Source organism: Coffea eugenioides, chromosome 11, assembly GCF_003713205.1.
Source record: "Coffea eugenioides isolate CCC68of chromosome 11, Ceug_1.0, whole genome shotgun sequence".
In the NCBI taxonomy this organism is placed as follows: Eukaryota; Viridiplantae; Streptophyta; class Magnoliopsida; order Gentianales; family Rubiaceae; genus Coffea; species Coffea eugenioides.
The window spans coordinates 13,954,328-13,979,287 of record NC_040045.1 but is presented as its reverse complement, the minus strand read 5'-3'; the positions used below and the strand labels follow the sequence as shown (position 1 = coordinate 13,979,287).

Below are 24,960 nucleotides of genomic sequence, written 5' to 3'. Positions count from 1 at the left end.
CTGTTTATCTGGTTTCAAACTATTTGATTGCGTCAATCATGTCATGTTTCCTGCAAATGGATAAAAAGCTAGGAAGTGTTTGTTCTGGTGAACTGGATGTTGAGATCAAGACATTTGTGGAATCACAATAGCACAAGTCCTGCTAAAACTAATCCGTGGGATTCAAATTCCTCACTATCTGTATAAAGTAAGAGTTTTTTAAAGAATTACTACAAACTAAATCAATTAGATACACAAGAAATACAATGGTAACCAATGAAATCGGAGTTTCATCCTAATTTGTTTTTGGAAGACCAAAAATTGAAGTATATAAATTCCACAAGAAAATTTGTTTCACCAAAATTGAGTTGTTTGAATATCTGGATGGGGGAATTCTTTGTCCTTCAATGATATACATTTTACAGCAAACATTGAATGGAAAAACAGAGATCTGTGTAATAACCTCGAATAAGCTAATGAAAGATATGTTTATTCTGAGTCTCAAACTGTAAATGGATCGTCAACTTTGGTGACATAATTAGTCTAAGCACCTTACAGAGAGCAAAACTTTTGACAAATTACCATGTATGCTGAAAACAAGAAAGAGAGGCTTCTTAAAAATTGTCAGGGTATAGCTTTTTTCCAATCACAACATGCTTGCTTCCTGGTCTAGAAAACAAAAACATCTGCCCACCTCATTAGCTTTTCGACAATTCAATCTTAATGAATATCAGGGAGACTTTTTTTCTTGCTACAGATATTGCCTGGCTTCTTTACTATAACATCTGTTCTGGAATTTCCGTTTCTGATGCAACTTACCTTAAATCATGGGCAAAGATTCATTTTGAGGGATTGCAGTGCAAAATTGGCTTATGAAGCATAACCATGATACCTTTTTCTTCTTGAATGGTTTGTTAGCTATGAAATCAAAAAGCGACTAGTATTAAGGTTTGACGTGAACAGGCATATGTTGGATAGTGCTTACTCAGGCAGGCAACGGAAACATCCACACGAAAGCCAAAACCTCATGCAACCAAAGTAATGATACTATTCTGTAACATATTGGGCAATTCTAGTATAGGTATTGTTCCACTTATGTATATGCATCTCTTAGGCAGCTTTCTTTTAGTGATCAGCTTCATATGAAGGGGTAGTCATAGACCTCAAATCCCAATTTTTGCCATAAAAACTCTAACATATGACAAGCGTGACTAGCTCTAACATCTGATTTTGTTATCCACAACTTGTGTTGTGTAACGAAGAAGATAATCACATTGTGGCTTCATCAAGTAAGGACACAAAATTAGCTTGACAGCTTTATGATAATAGATGGTCTGATTCTGCTTCCCAGAAACAGTAACTGTGTAAAACTAAAGTTTTTCAACTAGCAGAAGTCACCCTGTACAATCATCTTTAACCACTACATTGCTGAACAATACTTCAGAACTTGAACTTCTCTCAACTCGTGTTACAACTCCATTAATTTTCTCCTCTACACACTGTCCACATGTGGTACCACTGAAATCTCAGATCATAAAAGGAGTTGCATTTGGAGACATTAAGCATTTCAAGGTTTCCGTTCTCTCAGTTTCTTGTTGAATTGGTTGATTTGACAGAGTTGATATAATTTCAAACAAAGAAAATAACTTTAAACTTTAGAGTTACTTAACTTGTTCTGGTTTTTTGTCATCAATTGTATCTCAGAAGCATAAATTTGCACAAGGACATCAATCAATCGTGTATGAGCAAAGCCATTTTATGATATTGCTTGTAATCTTCACAGAAAGGTAAGGTGATTGATGCTCCATGCAGTACACTTATCACAAATATCATGCTCTAAAAACTTCAGTAATTATAAAAGGATTACAATTTTGATAATAATTGGTAACCCTGCATTACAATATCAACAGAGTAGATTTTCATCATCACGGCTGTCTTCCATGTACAATCTATACACCTCAAGAGAAAAAAGAGGGTAAAGGCTTGTTGATGCTTCACCAACATTTGTTAGTCACTGAGCTTGAGATGCTATCACCTGCTGAAGAAACTTTAAGGTCTTTCGGAGATTTAAGAATCCCATGAACCAGAACTCAAAATTGTCCTGTGTAACTACTTCCATATACTTCTGTGATGGTATTTCCAAATTCTGACTTGCACTTGCTCTCTTTATCTTTCTCAACGGGATTGAAACCTGCAAAGCACATTGAAAAAGTCTTCTTAGTAACTTTACTGAAGATTATCCCACATACATTGAGATCATCATAAACAGACTGCAAGAAGTACCTTATAATAGATTCTGAGTTGCTTTCCTGTTGGAGAAAGAATTTTGATTGATCTTTCACTGCAGAAAGCAACTTTATTCGTAGAAATGAAAAGTAGACCTGCAATTGGACCTGATGTTGTTGATAAATAGCATTGAGAAGCCTTCGACAATTTTTCACTATCGGTGACGCTGAAAAGCTGCTTGAACACCTTCTCCACTCCACCTAATTGAAGAATTCTTGCCCCCAAGCTCAACTTCCCCTTGACCGTTTCTGTTAACTTTGGTGCCAATCTAACTGCAAAGTTTTAAGAAAATGTTGAGGTAATTGCAGAATAATATGAATCAAAATATTCATGCGCAATCCCAATAAAAAGCAGTAAACAGAAAAATCAAGCCCTGAATGTGAAGTAATCCCTCCAGGATTTCAGTATGGCACCAAGTCAATTAAATATGTATCCTTACCATGCTCTCGGATGCCTTTTGCAAAATTGTCTGTTTTTATGCCGAATCTGTATTTCCTACTGATCAATGACTCCACTCCACCTACATATATATATATATATATATCCAATAATATTAGTTGATAATTATATTCTTCATGATGTATATTGATAGGATTTGCTATGGTTCCTTAATCAGAAAGAACAGAATATGTCTTACCTTTTTCAACTTTGGGATATTCATCTGAATGACTATTCTGCAATAATCTTTTTCTTGATTTATCAAGTAAATATGCTGCTGAGCATCTTGAATTTTGGATCACTTGACTAGAGAGTTGATTCTTCATGATTTTACCTAGTATTGCACTCTGCAACTGCAATTGCAATGAACCTCGTCTGCAGAGAGATTTTGCTTGATTGGTGCCTGCATTTTTCATTTGGAACTCTATTTGTAGGGCTAAAGGTGGTTGATATTGGGCTTAACTCTTACTTGCATGACTCAGCAGGACAAAAGGGATCAGACACAAGAACATGGATATTTTCAAGATAATGTCCTCTATCTGCTTTAATAAAGAGAAAGTTTGGTAATCACATGCATGGCTTTCCCAGTTTAAGATGTTGATGACTTAGATATATATAATATTCATGTAGTAGTTGTACCTAGTACAACTGTAGAATCAGTACATATAAAAGGTCTAGGATATACTTCACACAACTGTAGACAGAAGCAGCAGAATGTAACCTGTACTCTTTTTGAACATACTAGGAGGTGGTCTCCGCGCCATGCGCGGTGGATCAATGCAATTGGTTATTTGAGAGTTGGTGTGATGTTAGAGTAAGAAGAAGGATGTGAACTATATAGGCTGTTAAGTTTAGATTAAGATAAATATGGAATGATTAAGATGAGAGTTGGGTGTGGAAGTGAAATAGGCTGAAATCATACAATGAAAATTAAAAGTAAGAAAGGGACAAATGTAGGAGAGTGGTGTACATGATAGCTGAAAATGTTAGAATGGTGCAAGCATTAAAAGTTATAAATGGAAAAGCAGTAGAAATGGCTTGTCAGTTGTTGATGTTGATTCCGTTTATATCTAAAGCTTGATCCATAAAGTAGAAAGTGATGATTTCATAAATTGCAAATGAAATGGTGGATAATGGTAAAATATATTGTGGAAAATTTTTTGGTTTAGAAACGCATGCTACCATATTTCAATGTAAATTTTTTTGGTAAAACAAAAGATAGCTATATATGAAGTAGGTGAACTAGCTAAGATGGATAACAAGGTAAATGTTCGTTAAAAGGAAATTGTTATTGGAGGTAAAGTTCAATTTGTAATTGATTTTTACCTTTTTTTTAGTATTTTTATTTATCAAACCATGTTTATTGATTAACCACAGAGAATAAAGGAAATTCATTAGCATTAATAAATAAGGATAACATAGTTTATGAATAATGTTACAGATACAAAAAGTTAATGAGTAACTATAATAATAAATTGGCTAATTATAATAATGCATATGAAATACAGGGTACCAAGGGAAAATTATAAGGGCTCCCCAGTTGTACCTTAAAAGACTACTCTGAACACAAAATGGAGTAGGTAAGTTGCGGAATTTTGTAATAAATCACTGTCTATCAATTTCAAGCATAATGCCAAAATTGAGCACTTCAGACTGAAGGACATGGAGCATGAGAGAAGACCCATGGGACTCTCTTATAAAACTCGATTGCAGAAGTTCTTACCCCATTGCAGCTACACACGCTTCCCCACTTCTCCAAATTCTGCTGCATGTAGCAGGTAATACTAAAAAATAGCAAATCATCATCTTTATCTCTCATATAGTTGAAGTACTCTTTATAACAAGATTGAAGTATAAGCTGCTACTGTGTGGCAAAAGCAAAAGATAAACATGCTAATTGCAATGCAAAAAAAAAAAAACTTAAAAATGAGGCAAATTGTACTTACAACTTCAAGCATCTTGAGTTTTTGCAATGACATTGCTTCTTCTTCTTTGGAGTAGCATCTCTCAGCTCAATGCTACGCTGGTCTGGCAAATTTGGAGACCCGTATTTGCTGATTGAAAAAAAAAAAGCAAATAAATATAATAACATCACTTAGTAGTTTAGGTAAGCTCAGAACAATTTTCAAACTTTGAATTCAAACAAATCATAAGACTTCATACATCCAAAGCTTTCCAGCCTTGACGTGGTGAAAAAGGTTTAATTAGTTTACAAAGAAAGCAGCTCGTTGCTAATGTTAGAAGCACAATTTTAATGTCTAGGAGTTACTTCATTTGCCTGAGATCGAACTTTCAAAATCCAAAATTACCTTATAGCACATAAAATTTGTCCCTTTTGTTTAAAAAAAATCAACAAAAACAAACTTTTTATAAAATGTATTACCATATTTTACAGAAAGACTGTTCTTTTAAGCCAAATTCTTTTAAAACATGGAGTTTTAATTATTTAGTTGAGCTATTAAGAGCATATACATGAGTTTTCCTTACCATATTATCGATTGCATAACTCTAGAATTTCCATCAATTTCGAAGCTTTTTTTCAATTAAAACTCCAAATTCCCCAAAATTCAGCAATCATTTTGCAAACATGTTAGAAATAAGCGTGCACTTAGCTTTTCACGTCACAAAAACTCCCAAAAGAATGAAATAATTTTGAAGTTAACAGAGAAGAGCGCCAAATATTAATTAAAAGCTTGTCAATTTCAAAAATTGAGAATCAAACTTACTTTACTTCCTGTGAAGTCAGTCGACGAACGATATGAATAAGAACTGTGGAACAATTCTCGGACAAACTCATATCCTTTTCCAGGAGTTTAAGAAGAAACAAAAACTGCCAGAACAAAAAGTAAAACGGGGGAAAAAAGAACGAACATGTAACCTACAGAAAAAAAAAAGGTTGCAGAGTATATAATAGAAGATGGCAAAGAAACAAAAAACTGGTAGAACAAAAAGCTATAAAAAAGAGAGAGAATGATCAGCTAACCTGAAACAATACAAGCTGCAGATATGTAAGAGAAGATGACAAAGAAAGAAAGTTCCTTACAGCAACCATAGACGAAGAAAGCTGCATGCAAAATGTAAAGGGAAAACAGGGGAAAAGGGCAAAACACAAATAAGAACAAATAATGGATAAATGAAAGGTAGAATAAAGAATCAAAGAAGACAGGAAATTTAAAATAGGCTTACCTTAATGCAACGGCAAAATACAAAACACCCATAAACAAAGTAAGTAAAGCTGAGTTAGTCCACGAATGACCAACCAAAAAACATATTAGAATAAACAGCATTATAGATGAGATAGTTCAGTAAAAGAAAAAGCTCACCTGACCAATCTGTATTAAGAAGAGCAAAACCAAGAAGAGGCTTCGAAGGAACAGAGCAATAAAAGAGAAAATAAGAACTGAGTAAAGCAACTGCCAAAGACAATCATGTAAGAGAGAAGATAGGATGTCGTGCTATAAACAATGACACAAAAAAGGAATGCAAAGAGTAAACACATCACTAACCATTAGCATAAGCAGCAAATCCGGGCAACAATGCATGGCTTTACCGGCAGCGATGGGTCCGACAGAGCAAAGAAAGTGCTATAGTCAAATCAAGAAACTCCTTTCAATAGCCGTCAACAGTAATGAAAATATGTCTTTTTACAAATACAACCCAAGGGTAAATAGAATTTTACCTCTTGACATGAGCACGAAGAAGATGAAGAAAACAGTAAAACCAAAACCAATTTCTTGTCATCGGTAAGAAAAATGCGATGGGAGGACAAAATTGTAATACAATTGTCCTTATGGTCAACTGAACTGAATTATTACAATGACCACAATCAAGTCCCGATACATCTGGGAAAAGGCGAAAGACAAATGCTAAAGCGGTCCAATAGGATACAAAGAAAGTGAAGGCAAATAGTTATTATAATAAGAATAAGAAATAAAAAAATGTGGCATTCTTTTAAAAAATATAATAACAACATTCTCATTCGGAAATTATTTTTTTTTGCACAAACACGTGCAATTGTCACGTGCAAGTACGACCACAAATTGTCCAATAACATTTTGCCACATCACAGAAAACGGAACTGTCTTGGCACACCCCTACACATTTAGTGCATATGTGTTAATACAAGATCTTGTCATGGTTGAATCAGTACATACTCTTAAATGAACCTTTTGACTTTTCCTTTCACAATGTCATGCTATAATAAAATAATTCCTTATGGATCTAAGAATTAAAAAAACATGTTGTATTAGTCTTGTTAACTATTTTTAGAATGAGATCTTCTTAGTCGCTAGATTATATAATAGATGACATACACTTCAATTTCTTGATTTTAAAATTAACGTGCAAATTGTATGGATCACGGGTCTAGAGAAAAGTTTATCATATGCTATTGTCAAAAAATGTAGTATTTTGTCAGAAATTGTATACTTAATCCACATACTAATTCTAGTAATGGTGAGACATTTTGAATGAAGGAGGCTAGGCCTTGTTCTCGTTTACTTTAGATTTTGTAAAATCATATTATAAAAAATAATCAGAATCAGACAAAACTGCTCTTTGGTTGATTGTGTGATATGAATCCCGTTGATGACGAAATTCGCGACAATGAACCTCAGATTGATGGCAATTGTTATAGGTTTGAAATTGGCAGAATTTCGTACTCTAGACCCCTCTAATATCCATGATTGGAACCTCAATACTATCTTGACCCTTAATCCTATGAATTAGCAAATCCTAGGAATTGTTAGGAGCCACCACAATCAAGGACGTTATTCTTGATTGATAATCCGAACGAACACTAGACGATTCTAGATATACAAGGATAGCTTGTAGAGCCAAGAGAGCAAACTCTCTGGGAAAATTTTGTGAAATAATCATATTCTATCATTAACGAATGAAGACCAATGTTGTATGTGTCTTGACACAAGAAAGCATAAACATGGGCTTAAGAAATGACACAATTAACTGGACCTTAACACGCATCCCAAAACCCTAACAAAGAAACACTGACCCAAGCTTAAGGTTGGACTATATTATTTAGCAACTAATTCAAGCATCTTCAACAATGGCTTGGAGCAAAGTAACAAGACTTGTAGTGACTCTATGCTTGGCGCTCCAACTGATTCCTGGACAATTCAAACCATGCTCGCAGTGACTCGTTAAAGCGCTTGGCTCGAGCTTGTGTCATTGGGCCCATTGGGACTACCATGGACCCAACTTGAGTGCTCGGATCGATCTAGATAGCCTTGGATACTCCATCAGTCTCCTGCTCTTGAAAAGGATTTGCCCTTAAATCGACTTCATCGCTGCAAGAAAAGGACTCAAGTTAGATACATTAAAGGTGGCACTAACTCCGTATTCACTTGGTAGCTCAAGTTTGTAGGCATTATCATTGATGAGCTTGAATACTTGGAAAGATCCATCCCTGCGTGGTAGCAACTTGTTGCGACACTAGATCGGAAAATGCTCCTTTCTAAGGTGAAGCCAAACCCAGTTACCTGGTTCGAATACCACGCGCTTTCTCTCCTGATTGGCTTGTGTAGCATACTACAATGTCCGCTTCTTGATATTAGCTCGTACCTTCTCATGAAACTAGCAAACATACTCTACCTTTTTCTTACCATCTAAGTTCACTTGTTCAGAAATAGGTAAAGGTACTAAATCCAAAGGTGTCAGTAGATTAAAACCATAAACTACCTCGAATGGCAACTATTGTATAGCAGAATGTACCATTCTATTATATACAAACTTGACGTGAGGTAAACACTCTTCCCACGCCCTAAGATTCTTATGCAGTATACCACACAACAAGGTAGAGATTGTCCTATTAATGACCTCTGTTTGACCATCAGTCTATGGGTGACTAGCTGTTGAAAACAATAGCTTAGTTCCCAATTTAGACCACAAGGTCTTCCAGAAATAACTAAGGAACTTCACGTCTCTATCAGACACTATAGATCTAGGAACACCATACAATCTCACTATCTCTCTAAAGAACAGGTTAGTTGTATGAGATGTACTATTAGTTTTATGGTAGGCAATAAAATGTGCCATCTTGGAGAATCTATCTACAATAACATAGATAGAGTCATTGCCTCTTCTAGACCTAGGTAACCCTAATATAAAATTCATAGACAGGTCCACCCATGGCTCCTTCGGTATAGGTAAAGGAGTGTCAAGACCATGTGGGTGTACCTTAAACTTGGCTTGTTTGCACGTGATAACACTTGTCAATGAAGCGCTCCACATCCCACTTCATACATGGCCAGTAGAAGTGTTCCTACAAAATAGAATACGTTTAGATACCCCATAATGTCCCATTAGTCCCACACCATGTGATTCCCTTAACAAGAATTCATAGATTGAGCAAATAGGAATCATAACTTATCAACATTAGAAATGAAGAACTTACTCCTATGAGATACCTTACAAGACTCATAAATCACCCCAAAGTTATTGTCATTCTGATACAAGTTGTTAATAAACTCAAATCCTATAATATTAGCATCTAAAGCGGTGAGTAGGGTGTACCTGCATGATAGTGCATTGGCAACAACATTTGTCTTGCTAGACTTATATTTGATAATATAAGGGAATGATTCAATGAAGGCAATCCATCGAACATGCTTCTTGCTTAATTTGTGTTGTGCCTTTAGGTACTTCAAAGGCTCGTGGTCCGTGTAAATCACAAACTCCTTGGGCCACAAGTAATGCTGCCACATCTCTAACGCTCGAATCAGAGCATACAACTCCTTGTCATATGTTGAGTTGTTGAGCGCTGCCCTACCAAGCTTCTCACTAAAGTAGGCGATCAGCTTCCCTGCTTGCTTCAATACAACACCAACTCCAATACCTAAGGCATCACACTCAATTTCAAAAGTCTTATTAAAATTAGGTTAAGTTAAAACAGGTGCATATGCGAGTTTGTGCTTAAGGATTTCGAATGCCTATTATTGAGCTTCTCGCCAGACAAATCTCTCATTCTTCTTGACAACTACAATCAATGGGGTGGCTAAGGTGTTGAAATCCTTTATGAATCGCCGATAGAAGCTCACAAGTCTATGGATGTTTCAAACTTCAGTCATGGATATAGGTGTTGGCTAATCTTGTATGGCTTGGAGCTTGCTTTTGTCCACCTATATACCCTATGCACTAACTACAAACCTAGAAAAACAAGTCTATCAGTGCAAAAGATGCACTTCTTGAGATTAGCATATAGCTTCTCCCATCAAAGTACGTCAAAAATGAATCTCAAATGCTCTAAGTATTCCTCTAGACTACAACTATAAAAAAGTATATCATCAAAATAGACTACAATGAAATTTCCTAAGAATGGTCTAAGCACATGATTCATTAAGCGCATAAAAGTACTAGGTGCATTAGTTAACCCAAAAGGCATAACTAACCACGCATACAACTCATACTTAATCTTGAGTGTAGTTTTCCATTCATCTTCTTCCTTTATCCTAATCTGATGATATCCATTTTTCAAGTCTATCTTAGTGAACACAATTGCATCATGCAATTCATCTAACATATCATCTAACCTAAAAATAGGGTGATACTATTTTATCGTATTGCATTAACTGCGCGACAATCGATGCACATTCTTCATGGCTTGTCTTTCTTTGGCACTAGAATCACCGGTACTACAGACGGACTCAAACTCTCCCCCGCCCAACCTTTGGTCAACAACGCATTGACTTGTCGTTGAAACTCCTTAGTCTCTTAAGGGTTTCTCTTGTAGGCTAGTTGGTTAGGAATGGCTGCTCCAGGGATGAAGTCAATCTGGTGTTCAATCCCTCGGACAAATAGCAATCCACTTGGTATCTCATTAGGAAAAATATCCTCGAATTCCTACAAAAGAAATACTACCTCTCTCGACAAAGTTGGGTCTAACTCATTAGTAATCAATAAAAGCTCTTTACTAAAAGTATGATAAACATTACCTTGCATTTAGAGCTCACCTTACTACTTTGAGTTTCACAAGAAAATTCAATTTCTTTCCTAATTTCCCTATCTCAACCGAATTTCCCTTGCGATCTTTTGACTCATTATCTTCCGCCTTAGTCACTAATTTTCTTCTCTCCCTTTCCATTTCAAACTCTCTCTGCAAGCTAAGTTGGTCATCATGTACTTGCTTAGGTGTAAAAGGAACTAATGTAACTTTCCTATATCTGTGTGAAGGTGTACTTGTTACTAATCCCATTAACGGAAATTTTCCTATTATATTGCCAGGGTCTACCAAGTATGATATGACAAGCGTGCATAGATACTACATCACATAGAATCTCATTCTCATATCTACCAATCTTAAACGAAACAAGTACCTGTTTGGAGACATGAATCTCTTCGCTGTTGTTGAGCCATTAGAGCTTGTAGGGTCGGGGGGTGATCCATGGTCACCAATTCCAACTTTTCAACCATCAACACACTTGCCACGTTAGTATAGCTACCTCCATTGATTATCAAACTACACACTTTGTCTTAGATTTGACATTACGTCTAGAAGATGTTCTCGCCCTGAGCATCCTCCTTCTTGAGTTAGGCGGTTAATGCTTTCCGGGTAACAAGTCCTAACCCGACTTGTTCATCAATGGGGTACTTTTCCCCCAATTCTTCTTCCTCATCCATGAGTGGCAGCATTCCTTCATACTAAATTTGTTGTCTGACACTATCTCACCACTGGGGAGCATGATTATTGCCCATTGGTTAGGGCACTGACTAGCTATGTGTCCCCATCCCTGACACTTGAAACATCTGGTGTCTCGACTTCTCCCCTTTTAAGGCTCCTAAGACACCTTAGGTTATGCTTTAGTGCTTCCCTTAGATAGGTTTGACTTCAGCCTTGGAGTAAATGGCTTGATTGGTTGCTTGGAGTCAGCAAAATATCTTCGTGGTTGGCTCGGTCTGGAAGGTGGTGTCGAGTATGTGTAACTTGATCACTGTGGTTGACCCCTCCTCTTGAGTTTCTGTTCAATCTTCATGGCCTTGTCAACCATTTTGCCAATCTCTATGTAAGTCTGCAACTCAAGTCTTTTAGCTATGTCGGATCATAGTCCGTTGAGAAACAAAGCTATGGTGGCTTCACGGTCCTCTTCGACATCAGCTCTCAGCATGGTGGCCTCCATCTCCTTGTAGTAATCCTCGACACTATGACCTCCTTGTGTTAAAGTCTGCAACTTTTGGTACAAGTCTCTATAGTAGTAGCTCGAGATGAATCTCTTCCTCATGATGCCTCGGAGCTCAATCCAAGTGGTGATGGCAGGTTCTCCACCTCGTCTCCTACTAGTGCACAACTAATTCCACCAAACAATCGCATAATTAGTAAATTCGATTACCACGAGCTTGGTTTTTGCTCCTTGCAATAGTTGTGGCACTCGAATATATTTTCCATCTTTTGCTCCCACTCGAGGTAAGTCTCGGGATCTGACCTCCCTTGAAATGTTGGAATCTTCATTTTCATCCCTTTAATAGGATCACCTCCTTGACTATTCTCTCGATGTCTTAGTCTCGGCCTCTATTCAGACCCTTTGTGACGACCCCACTTCTCTTTAGAGCGAACCCTAAGGTATCGGCGGGCCGCCTGCCTAGCTCTCGCCAGGGCTCGATACGAATCAAATTTAAATTTAAAGGTAATCAACCATTAATAAAAGTCAATATATAGGAAAGTCGCTTCCTTATAGTCATTCAAGTCTTACTTCACAAAGTTTCCAAAAGATACATCAAATTTCCCAAAATACAACCACCATAAGCCAACTACTCAATTACATCCATAATTGTACCAAAATAAAGTCATTTACATCCAATTTCTAATCAAAAGGTAATCAAGTCAGCTTCTCCAAAATCTTTCCACTTCAAGTCCCTGTTAAAGAAAACAAACTACGGGGATGAGCTAACGTTCAGTGAGGCCAAGAAAAGCATGCAAACGGATAAGTTCAAGTACCAATAAAGCTTATACAAAAGAAATAGCCATCAAATTCAAGTTATTCACAAGGGAAAGTAAAACACAATCAATAAGGATACGGAAGCTCTTAAGAGCTAACTCCATACAGTTTAGCCAAGGCCTTGAACCAAATATCCCACGTTGACTCTCCGTCAATCGAGCAAGTATCAAATCTGTAGACTCCACTTTCACCAAATTTCCGTCCACCGTTACACCCCCTACAGGGCCTGCACGTCAACTAGGAAAGAAAATACTACTCGAGTATCCCAAACAAGATCTTAATAGATCAAACTTTATAATTTTCTCATGGTTCACCAAGCTTCTCGACCAAGCCCATGCCAGCTCGAGTCGTAAGGTTAGCCAATGAGTTTCGGGCATCCCCACAAGTACAAGTATAATTTGTCGACGAGGTTCACTCCAATCGACATTCAAGTTCAAGTTCAATACAAGTCAAGTTCAAGTAAGTTAAGTAACAAGTCAATTACAAGAGAGCGAGTGCGATAAAGTACACACTCGCCTCGTCAAGTCATGTTTACGTATATAAGCAAGATCAATCAAGTAGATACAACAATCCATGCACTTGACACTCACCAATTCAAAAGTAAGTGAGCAAATAAGGCCTTTCAATTGTCCTCACCGGGATCCCTTTCGAAACCCTCTTGAGCACTTGAAGAAATAGTGACCAACCATCACTTACATATACTCTGGATCACTTAACATTCAAGGGAGATAATGTTTTTGCTCAAAACTTAAACAACGCCTTTAAAAGTTTTAATTCATCAAAAATCGAGATTCAAAAATAATGATTTAAAGTCACAAGGGAAACTTGTATTATCCATGAAATCGAGTTTAAAATGAACCATCAATCTCAAAAGGAAGTTGGAAGTTCTTAAAAGTTCATTTCTTAAGAAATCAGAAAATTTCAACTTTGCGCGACCATACTTGGAAAATCATATCTTGAGTTTGGTAAGTCCAATAATAGGAAAATTTATATGCTAGAAACTAGATTCAAAGTACTAAACTTTTCAGAAGACACTTTTCCCAGATTCCAACTAGAAATCATTCGAATTTCAACTCAAAATTACTGTTTCATGAAGACAGGGCAGAACCAGTTTTTGTTTTTCAGCCAAGTTTGAAAATTCGGTAAAATTCATAGTCACTGAATTAACCTCTGACTTTTATAACACAGTGAAAGTTTCAAGTAAAGTTTCAAACATAACAAGTGGGACTAAATTCAGATTTTTGAATAACAAGATACATCAGTTTGAAGATGGCTGGATTTCATAGCCTGTTCAACAATTTTCCAGTTTCCAGCTTTGACGCAGTTTTGAAATCAGACCATATCTAACTCTACACAAGTCCAAATTGGGAATGGTTTATGGAGTTATAAACTAGATTCAAAATTCTTCAAATCATCAGAAGACATCATTTTCAAACTCCTTTCACAAGTGAGACGAAATTGAGCCACAAGATACAGTTTCCCAGTTTTGAAGAGCAATCTTTGGGGCATCATGTGGGCATCAAAATGGTATTGAAATTATACCAAATTTGGTACACTTAAACTTCCATATATACAATACTTCCCTACAAAAATTTAGGTAAAAAATAGCACGGGAAGGCAGTTAACAAAACGACTAAAGTTTGTGAAATTCTTCAAAACCAATCTGCCAACCCTATCATTCTTTCTCTTCCAAAAGTTTTGTCCAACGAAATCAGCCCCAATTTGCTCCATTTTTGAAACCAAGGTTCCAGAAACATTTATTGAATAATTGATGGTTTAATAGCACCAAAATGTTTGGAACAAAACACCCCAAAACAGATTTGACCATTCGGTGAGTAGGGAAAGGAAAATTTCCAGATTTTTGGCCAATCTTTTCATGCATTTTTGAAGCACCAAATCAAAGAGTTTTTGGCTAGAAATTTGTCTACTTAAAACTCAACATATCAGCTCTCAAATGGACCAAGAAAGTCACGAAAATATGTCATCAAAATAGAGTAACAAAAACTAAAAATTTCGTCCAGCACTTCTCCCTCTCCTCTCGGTTTCTCTCTTTCATTTTCCTCTTCTAGTTCCTTCCATTGAAACTCATCACAAACACACTAACACACAGATAAACATCATGACAGCCCTCATTAACCAAGGTGGGAGTTCATAGAGCCCACTTCAACCAACCAAATCCAACCAATAACAACAACAAGGAAACTACAAGCTTTAAAGCCAAGAAATGAAACAAGAAAGCAAGAGTTTTGGTGAGAGATGTGTATACCTTCCAAACACAAGAGAAAACCCTAGATTTTTTGAGCGAGAAACTTCCCCAAAACAGCCCCAAATAGCTGGCCCTCTCTTCTCTTCAAGATGTTCTCAAGTTCCAAGTTAAGCTAGCAAGGAGTTGCAAGTTCTCTTGGTGATTTTGGATGGAAGAGTAAGAAGAACTTGGGGAGCAAGAATGAAGAAGAAATGACCAAGGGAGGTTCGGCCAAGAGGGAAGAGAAAAGGGATAGGTGGTGATGTGAGGTTGTGTAAGAAGGATTTGACATAAAGGTGTCTTGGTGCACAAAAGTCAACATTCGATTGGTGAGCAATTAATGCTACTAATTGAGCTTAACTTAACTCACTCACATCTAATCCCTCAATTAACTTTTATTAGTCTACTATTAATCATCCTTAGTTCTCCAAGACTAATGTACTCTCGGATCGAATTTACCTTGAAAAACGTGCATTCACTATTTCTCGCTAAACGAGTCGCAGAAAAATTAAATTTGCTAACGAAACGTTTTAGAAATATAAATGAGACATTATCCCATGCAAATAAAATTAAAATGGATGAAATAAATTAATTGGAGAAAATAGATAATTAAATAATTAAATAGGCCAGTGAAATAAAATAAAAGTAAGAAAAAATCGGGTCCTCACGCCCTTCGTTATTGGAGCTTTCGGATTCTCCAACTTAACTCTTGTCTCAGTGCCCCTTGGATGGTGTTTGTGATAACTCCAGCCGATCCATTTTTTGTGACGCCCCCACTTCTCCCTAGAGTAAACCCAAGGGTATCCACAGAACGCCTGCCTAACTCTCGCCAGGACTCGATACAAGTCAAATTTAAACTTAAAAATAAACAACCAAAAATAAAAATAGATACAAATAAAGGTGTCTTCCTTAAATAAACATTCAAATCTTATATCACAAGTTTCCAAAGGTACATTAAAATTCCCCTAAAATTACAAACATCCAACATCGACTAAACCATTTACATCCAAAATTCTAATTAGAAGTAATCAGTACGGCTTTCCCAAATTCTTTCTATTCCGAGTTTCTGTTAAGGAAAACAAACTAATGGGGTGAGCTAGCATTCAGTGAGGCCAAGAAAAACATGCAAATACGTAGTTCAAGAAATAAAGCTAGAAAGTTCGGGTAATTCACAAATAACAATAAAACACACTCAATAAGGATACGGGAGCTCTCGGGAGCTGATTTCCACTTGCTTTGCCAAGACTCGATCCAATACCTCCACGTGATAACACTCTGCCAACTGGGTAGGTATCAAGTCCATAGAAACCCCACTTACTACCTCCATCCATCATTTCACCCTCTTGGATCCGTAACCAAATACGCACGAAAGGGCGATACTACACGAGTATGCCAAGCAAGATTTCAAAAGATCAATCTTTATAATATTCCATGGTTCACCAAACTTCTCGACCAAGCCCATGCCCGCTCGAGTTACAAGGTTACCCAATGGAATTTTGGGCGTCCACACGAGCATGAGTATAAGTCGATGAGATGGCTCTCCAATAGACGTCGAGTCACACACAAGTATAATTTTCAAGTTTGAGCAAGTCAATTATTAAAGCAAGTAAAAGAGAACGAGTGCAATAAAGTACACACTTGTCTCGACAAGTCCAAATCACTTAATTAACAAGAAACAATTCAAGTATCAAACAACAAGTTATGCACTCGACACTCACCAATTCAAAAGCAAGTGAGCAAATAAGTCCTTTAGTGGTCCTTGCCAAAATTCCTTTCGAATCCCTCTTGAGCACCTGAAGAAATATTTACCAATCATCACTCACGGATACCCTAGACCATTGAGCATACAAAGAAAAAAAAATTCGTTTACCTAGAACTAGAACAATGCATCAAAAAGGGTTTATTTCATTGAAAATCGAGATTCACAAATGAATGTTTAAGGTCACAAGTTCGAATCAAGTTAAAGGAGCATTTCTCGTTAAAACGTTGGAATAATGCTCAAAGGGAACTCAAAGGTCATTTTTTATTCGAGTCATGGTAAGTAAATCTCAATTTCAAAAGAAAGTACCAATTTCACTTTTGGCACGAAAATCGAGAAAAAGGTAGGTAGTTTTCATCTCCCAAAACTTCTAATCTCATGACCCAAAAGTTAGAGTATAAAGGACGTTCACATTTTTCAAACTAATGGAGATAAAACTCATCTAAAAACTCCACTCATTTCATAGAAAAATATCAAAGCCAAGGTTCCAAAATTCAAGCACAAAAGTAGTGCAATTCACCAAGAACTACTCTACCTAAAATGCTCCCTTTTTGGAGTTTAAAATCACGAAAATCGAGGCAAAAACTAGGGTTTGAAGTTCATTTCTCAAGTATAAAATAAGGTGTCATTAATCAAGAAAGTGGAATAACCAAGAAAATGAATCAAGAGAGGTTTAACCTTCGGAAACCAAGATTTAAAATAAAAGTTTAAAGTACTAAAGGAACCGTGTATTCCACCATGAAATTTCACCTACAACAGTCTAACGATTGCAAAGGAGGATGAAAAGTTCTTAAAAGGAATATTTGTTTGAAAACAGAAAATTTTCCAGGTTAGTGTGACACTACTTGGAAAAATCGTATCTCGAGTTTCGTAAGTCCAAAAATGGAAAACTTTATACCGTTGGAAACTAGATTCAAAGTACTAAAACTCTGCGGAGACATTTTTTCCAGACTCTAACTAGAAGGCATTCGAATTTCAGATCAAAGTTATAGTTTCATGAAAACAGGACAGAACCAGTCTTGGTTTTTCTGCAATGTTTGGAAATTCGGCAAAATTCACAGGAAGTGAATCAGCCTCTGAAATTTATAACGCAGAAAGATTTCCAAATCAAGTTTCAAACACAACAAACAGAACTAAATTTGGAGTTTGGAGCAGCAAGAAACAATAGTTTAAAGTTGGCTGATTTTCACAACCTGTTCAGAAAATTTCTAGTCACCAGGCCTCAACACAGTTTTGAAATCAGACCATATCTAGCTCTATACAAGTCCAAATTGAGAATGGTTTAAGGCGTTAGAAACTAGACTCAAAATTCTACAATTCATCAGAAGAAATAGTTTTCAAAATCGTTTGACAAGTGAGACAAAATCGAGCCACAAGATGAAGCTTCGTAGTTTCTCTCTGATAGACAAGCAAAGCAGGTTAGTCTAATCTGCCGATTCGCTACGGTTTACTCAAAATGAACTAGCAAGGGATTCCTATACCATTTGAAAGCTCTGAATGTCTAGTTTCGAATGCCACAAACGGCACTCAATTTTGACTTTTGTACAAAGAGTAATGTTCAGACAAAGAACTACTGTCCGCTTCCCTAGTAACCAGTTTCCAGATTTCGAACTTTCTCCAAAACTCAAGTTTTATGCAACCATTTTAGGTGGTATTCGAAAGACACTTTCTACACACATAATACATCAATCAATTTAGCAGCCTTATAATCGACAAAATTTGAATTCAAAGCAGGACAACAAGAACAACAAATTCAGCCAGCTCTCCTCTCACGATTTTTCCAACTTTCTCTCTTCTTCTCAAGCCAAAATCATATCACTCATCACATAAACAACAACAATCAAGTAATAAGACCTCAAGTCAGCTACCTAAAGGTCTCCTCAAGACCGCTAGCCTAGAATATAAAGCAAGATAAATGTTTCCTCAAGTCCGCTAGCCTATAAACTTGATTAGGGTTTCAAACCCATGAAAACTAACCATCAATCTTTGTATGAATTGAAAGATTAAAGGAGGGATGAAGGGTTACCTTCCAGAATTCACGATGTGTTTCACATTTCTATGTTGAAGAAGTATCATTCAGATCCTACTCACATACTGAAGCCAGAGGAAATTGACATTGATGAATCTTTAACTTACGAGGAAAGGCCTGTGCAAATCTTAGATCGAAAGGTGAAGGAAATGAGAACTAAACAAATACCCTTGGTAAAGGTCTTGTGGAGAAATCATGAGGTAGAGGAAGCGACCTGGGAAGTGGAGGAAGACATTCGTACCAAGTATCCCGAGTTATTCAATAATCAAGGTGAAAATTTCAAGGACGAAATTCTTTAAGGGGGAGAGAGTGTGAGAACCCTCACTTTAAAACACAATTTCCCCAAATTACTTGCCTTACCCTAGGATTTAAATCACTTATTATATGCCCTTGCATTATATTCATTATATTCCCTATGTGTTACAACATTTTTATGTATTCCATTTCATTTCCTTTTTCTTGAAGTAAAACATTTTTCTTGGATTGATTTTAAATAATTCACCACTTGCATTGTACCAAGTGTCCTTATATATGTTTAAGATACTCATTTTGTGAGACAAATTAATTGCTTTTCATTATTGCCCTTAGTTGTACCATATTGTAAAATTACAAGTATATTACTCAAAGGTTACAAACATTAAAAAAAAAGCGTGAATGTCTAAGTCTAAGAAGCCAAAATATAGCAGCAACAACCATGAGCAACATGTATTTTAAGGTACCAAAAAAACAATTAATAGTTTATTTTAGATGTTAAAAAAATTCGACAACTTGTCCTTTTGTGCTCTAATGCCATAGGATATGAAATTTCCCAGTTGTTACTATTTTGCAAAAAGAGTAAATTTCTTCCAAGAACGTGTTGCAGTTTAGGGGTGGATGTGATTTTAAAACTTAAATATTGGACCTCCTTCATTTTTGATATGCTACATGCCTTAGGGCACCAAATAGAATATTTTTTGAAAAAAGTAAAATGTATTGAGTAAATCAAAGTAATTTAAAATTTCGTTATCATAATTTGGCAAATCTTTTTTTTTTTGGCTAACCCCTTATACGGGGAGGGATGCCACCCCCTTGTATTATTAAAAACCTCAAAACATAGTTACAACGACGTTTATTTGTGAACAACTGTAATGTGTATGACAGGAGTTCCTGATCTATCCAAAACCATGGCTCCTATAGCGAGTCTTGGTAACTCCGACTGTGAGGTATAAATGACAATATCCGAAGCATGCGCCCCAACCTTAGACAAAACATCCGCCACCTGGTTCGCTTCGCGATAACAATGTCCCACTGTCCATTCCAAACCAAGGATTGCCTGTATTATGTCTACTTCCGACCGATTCAACCGCAGGCACCTAGACTTGACTCGGAGGATGTTGACTAACATTAGAGAATCCGCCTCCACCTATACCCTGGAGAAACCTCCTAAAAGGCACTGTTGCATCCCAAAGAGCAGCGACTTGGTCTTAGCTTGAGTACTTGTCAGCTTCCCGAGTGGAATGGAGAACCCAAATAACAAAGCACCAGATGAATCCCTAAGTACACCACCCCCACCAATAGCACCCGGGTTGCCTAGTGAATAGCCATCCGTGTTTAATTTGCAAAGCCCTTGAGATGACAGCTCCCAATGGACCACCCTATGGGAATATCGAGGCCTCCATCCATATATACTGGAGTAGAAGGCATGGCAGGACACAAACCCATCCGGCTCTCCCGCAGCTTTCCCACAAACTAACCAACTATATCCACCAAGATACGATCATAAATAGTCTGCCTACGTAGGTACTAACCTTCAAAGAATGCTAAATTTCGTGCCAACTAAATATGCTAGCAGATTATGCCGGGCAACACCATATGTAGCGACCCCACACAAGAATGACATGTTGGCTGACACCACTAACCAACCAACTGAGAGCAAACACCTACCCCTCTGTATACCACACCCGCTGCATTCCCAAAGAATGTCTAACGGAATTGAGCTAGGTCTCCTTCCGAGAAAATATGCTCCAACGATTCGAACTGTGAGTCTGTACAACAAAAGCATTTTGATAGGCCATGAACATTTAGCCTCCCTAATGATGACTCTAAAGTCAACCGATTCCTCAACACACGCATCATGAAAAAGGCTATTTTGACAGCCAGCAAAGGATGCCAAACCCTTTCAAACATGAACGAAGAAGGCGGCTACCCACTGGACAGCAGGTAAGTTGAGGCAAGCAAAAAATCCTTAGATTCTGTCAAGCACCATACTGCACAATCTTGCCCGTATACTACTGGGATGGACTTACTAACAATCTCTGCAACAATATAATCCGGGACCTAGTGCCTCAATAATTGTTGGTTCCACCGTCCATTCGACATAAAGTCCAATACCGAATGATCCGAGACACTCTGCAATCGCTAGCACAATGGGTCGGAGCCCAACCAGTTATCAAACCAGAAGTTACATTTTCCTGACCATACCAACCACCAAAGATTTTGTTCTGCCATGTCACGAACTTGAAGCATTCGGCGCCAAACATATGAGCTGCCCTTTGGCACCCCCACCATGCATGGATGACTGTGCCAACAATACTTGGCACGCATAAACGTGGACCACAAACAGTCACTTGTGCGAAACCGCCACCATAATTTGAAAGAGAACGCTGTATAAACCTCCAACAATGAATGAACACCTATTCCCCCATGCGACGTGTTGGAACATAAATCTTGCCACTTGATCCAATGATGCCGGAGGGTAGTCTCACTTTCCCCCCAGAGGAAATTTGCTATGGCTCGTTCAGCCAAGGCAAGGACTCTTTTCCCAAGGCTCGAAGTCGTAAGCAGGTGGGTCGGTATCACTGATAGGACATGTTTAATAAGAATGATTCGGCCCCTAATGGAAAAACATCTGGATCTCCAGGCTGACATCTTATTGATGACTGACTGCACCAACTCCATGAAATACCCGCTCTTTCGCCGCCCGAAAATAGCGGACAGCTTAAGTATCGCACAGGGAATGAATTTGGAACAAACCTTGTAACGCGCGGCACCCTTGCCACACAACGGCTAGGTAATTTATCATGCACCAAAAAATCACTCTTTTGTACATTAATCTGCTGGCCTGACACTGCCTCATACCATCCAATTGTCTGCATGACACACCGTAGCAAGGTAGGGCAGGTACTCAAAAAAATGATGACATCATCTGCATAGCTGAGGTGAGTGATCTTAGGGCAGCCCCTTGGTATTGAAAAACACATGAAATCTCGATTCTTCAGCAACTTGTTCAAAGAACGAGATAACACCTCCGTATCAATAATGAATAATCCTGGAGATAACGGATCCCTTGACGAACTCCCCGTGTGGATTTAAAGAAACCGACATTTGCCTCATTAATTAAGACTGAAAACCAGACATTTGATACCAATCTCCAAGTCATGTCAATCCATCGCTCACCAAATCCAAACTTTCGCAATACCATAGTCAAAAACATCCATGAGAGCTGGTCATATGCCTTCGACATATCTAGCTTGAGAGCCACATTGGTCTTCCTGGTTGGCCTACCTATACTAGACAGAAGCTCTTGGGCGAGCAAAAAATTGTTCGATATAAGACGACCCTGCACAAATCCACTCTGTTGTGGAGAAATGATCTTCAGAAGAACATTAGCCAGATGCTCAGCCAATATTCGTGAAAGAACTTTGTTAATGAAGTTGCATAGGTTGATTGGCCTGAACTGCAAGAAATCCTGGGGATGTGCTATCTTAGAGATGAGGGCAATGGATGTTGCCGTGATTGCCCGTGGCAATTTAGCGCCACGGAAGAAACTGCATACAGCCTTAACCATGTCATCACCTATAATTGACTAAGCAGCAGTAAAGAATTTACCTGTGTAGCCATCCGGACCTGGCGTGCTTTCCCCGTCCATCTAAAACACAAGACGACAAATCTCCTCATTGGAAGGGACTTGTTCCAGCACAACGTTATCCCCGCCTGTCAAGAGTTTTGAGATATGCTGGAGCAAACTCGGAGATGAAGTCGGCTAATGAGGCGTAAATAGCTTCTCGAAAAAGCGTACCGCCTCTTCCCCTATCGCCTCTTCCAATTCATCCCATTCCTCTCGTTCATTTTTTGATCTTGTGAACAACCGACTGCACCCTCCGTTGTTTCACCACGGAGTGAAAAAGCTTTGTGTTTCGATCTCCCTCTTGTAACCACTTAACATGAGCTTTCTGCTTCCAAAAGAGCTTCTCCACCCACAAGGCAGCACGCAGCTAGGCTTGAGCAAGATGTAAATTTGCTCGAGCTTCCATTGACTCATCACTTTCCATATGGATCTCAGCAAGCCGCACCTCCTCTTCCTTGTGCTTAATTGCCTGAAAAATATCCCCAAACACCTCCTTATTCCAAACTTGGATAGCTCCCCTAAGCCGCTTTAACTTGTGACAAAGGATTTGCATAGGGGAACCAAGACAAGGTTGCCCCCAAGACTCTCTAACAACGGTCAGGAAATCATCACGCACCCCCCAAACATTGAGAAATCTAAACGGCCGTGGCTTATTGTCCAATCTAGTTAAGATAGAAATGAGAAGTGGAGCATGGTCAGATGGCGGCCGTGGCAAATCATTTGCAAGTTTTGTATTTAAATATTCTTCTTTTTATGGGATTTTAAGTTTACACAAATTGAACATTTAAGGCATCCCTAAGTTCTTATCATGTTTAGTTAATTCCTAAGTTAACAAAGGTCCTCTTCAAGACATTAAATATTTTATTGCTAGATTACAACCAAATTTTAATAAAAAGATAGTTTATTTCTTAGTAAGACCATATCGATAAGTATGGTCATGATTGTTACTGAAATATCATTTCATTCATTCTTACATACTAGACCTTCTCTTATCTCTCCCTCTTGACTGTTTACACGCCAAGCCTCTTTCTATCTCTCTGTGAGGACTCGCAAATTTATTGTTTTAAATTCCATTTCGAGCTTATTAGAATATTTAATTGCCCATTTACTCTGAATAATATTTTATAGTCTCTTAAGACCCAATTACATGGATCTATGGTTTAATTATATTTTTAAAGTGACTTGTTTCAAAAATTAATTTTTGGGAGCTCGTTTAATGAAAATAGTGAAAATGTGTTTGGAAATCTTAACCGATTGAGAGTACAATAAGCTTGGAACTCGGGGACATGTACATTATTCTTAAAATAGGTATTTTTGTGTTTAAGAGTTCAAATGTTAGTTAGTTATATTATCGTTATAAGAATTTCTTGGAAGTTTCACTTTATCGCGCTTAAATTGGAAGTACGTGTTTTTACGTGCGCGATTAATTGGGAGACTTTAGACCTTCATTTTATACCTTTAAGAGTGAATAATAATAGTTTGAATATAAGTGCATTGGAGGATTAGTGCACTGGTGAAATAAACTCGAGAGGAATCGAGCACAAAACGACAGCGTGCACGCGCGAAGGAGAGTTGACTTTTGCGTGATTTGTGGCCACACATTGTAGCTTCACTTGGAAGCTTTAATTGATCAAACATTTCCTCTCTCCTCACTCCATACCAGCCAGCCAAGGGAGAAGGGAAACAACTCAAAGTTCTCCATTTTCCATCTTCATTTCTTCAACAAAAACACCACCAAATTCCACCAAAATTTTACCACACTTAGCTTAATACTTGGAGAGTTCATCTAGCTAAGAAAAGGAGCTGCATTCCACGGATTTCTTGGACCAAGAAAGGACCAAAAATTCTGCTTTGGAACATCGAAACAAGTAAGTGATGATCAAACCTTGGAAACTTGATTTATGGAGGTTCTAGTGCACATCTAAGCTCTTGCATGCATGTGGGTAGCTTGTTTATGTTGGAAAAATGGTTGTGTGGGCTCTATGAACTCCCTCATTTGATGGATGAACTGATTTGGTGAATGATGATGTTATTAATGTTAGTTTGGTGCTTAAATTAGTGAAATAATGTTGGGTTGTTGATAGAAACTTAAGGATGGTGCGATGACCAAAAGTGACCATTTTGCCCCTGCTATGTTCATGCACTTTGATGTAAAATTTTGAGGTTCCAATGGCTTGTTTATGTTTTTTACACGTTATAGTGAGTGTGTAAAAAGTTTCATTGAAAAATAACTTGATTTGGTCACCCAAATGTTGGAATTACGAAAGCTTAGAAAACTGGAAAATGTTCCCGTCACTGCTCTGGCAGTGATCTTGTTTCGGCTATAACTCATCGCTCCGATGTCGGAATCAAGTGCCGTTTGTGGCACTGGAAACTAGACATTCCCAGATT

General features: G+C 37.6%; 1 protein-coding gene across 1 annotated transcript; it reads right to left on the bottom strand.

Annotated features, from left to right (window-relative positions):
* Positions 1-1,807: 1,807 nt before the first annotated feature.
* LOC113754329 (GEM-like protein 4) lies at positions 1,808-3,041 on the bottom strand. Its single transcript, XM_027298712.1, has 4 exons — positions 2,903-3,041; positions 2,705-2,785; positions 2,263-2,537; positions 1,808-2,170 (listed from the first exon to the last, which is right to left on the bottom strand). Exons 1-4 carry the CDS (start codon positions 3,027-3,029, stop codon positions 1,991-1,993), a joined length of 663 nt encoding a protein of 220 aa, XP_027154513.1. The 5' UTR covers positions 3,030-3,041; the 3' UTR covers positions 1,808-1,990.
* Between the last annotated feature and the right edge of the window lie 21,919 nt (positions 3,042-24,960).

Bases quoted from the DNA above. Each gene is read 5' to 3' on its own strand.
- LOC113754329 (XM_027298712.1), bottom strand. From the start codon at position 3,029: ATGAAGAATCAACTCTCTAGTCAAGTGATCCAAAATTCAAGATGCTCA. The intron at 2,786-2,902 runs GTAAGACATATT...ATATATATGTAG, and splicing joins ATATCCCAAAGTTGAAAAAG to GTGGAGTGGAGTCATTGATC. The intron at 2,538-2,704 runs GTAAGGATACAT...AAAACTTTGCAG, and splicing joins AAAAGGCATCCGAGAGCATG to TTAGATTGGCACCAAAGTTA.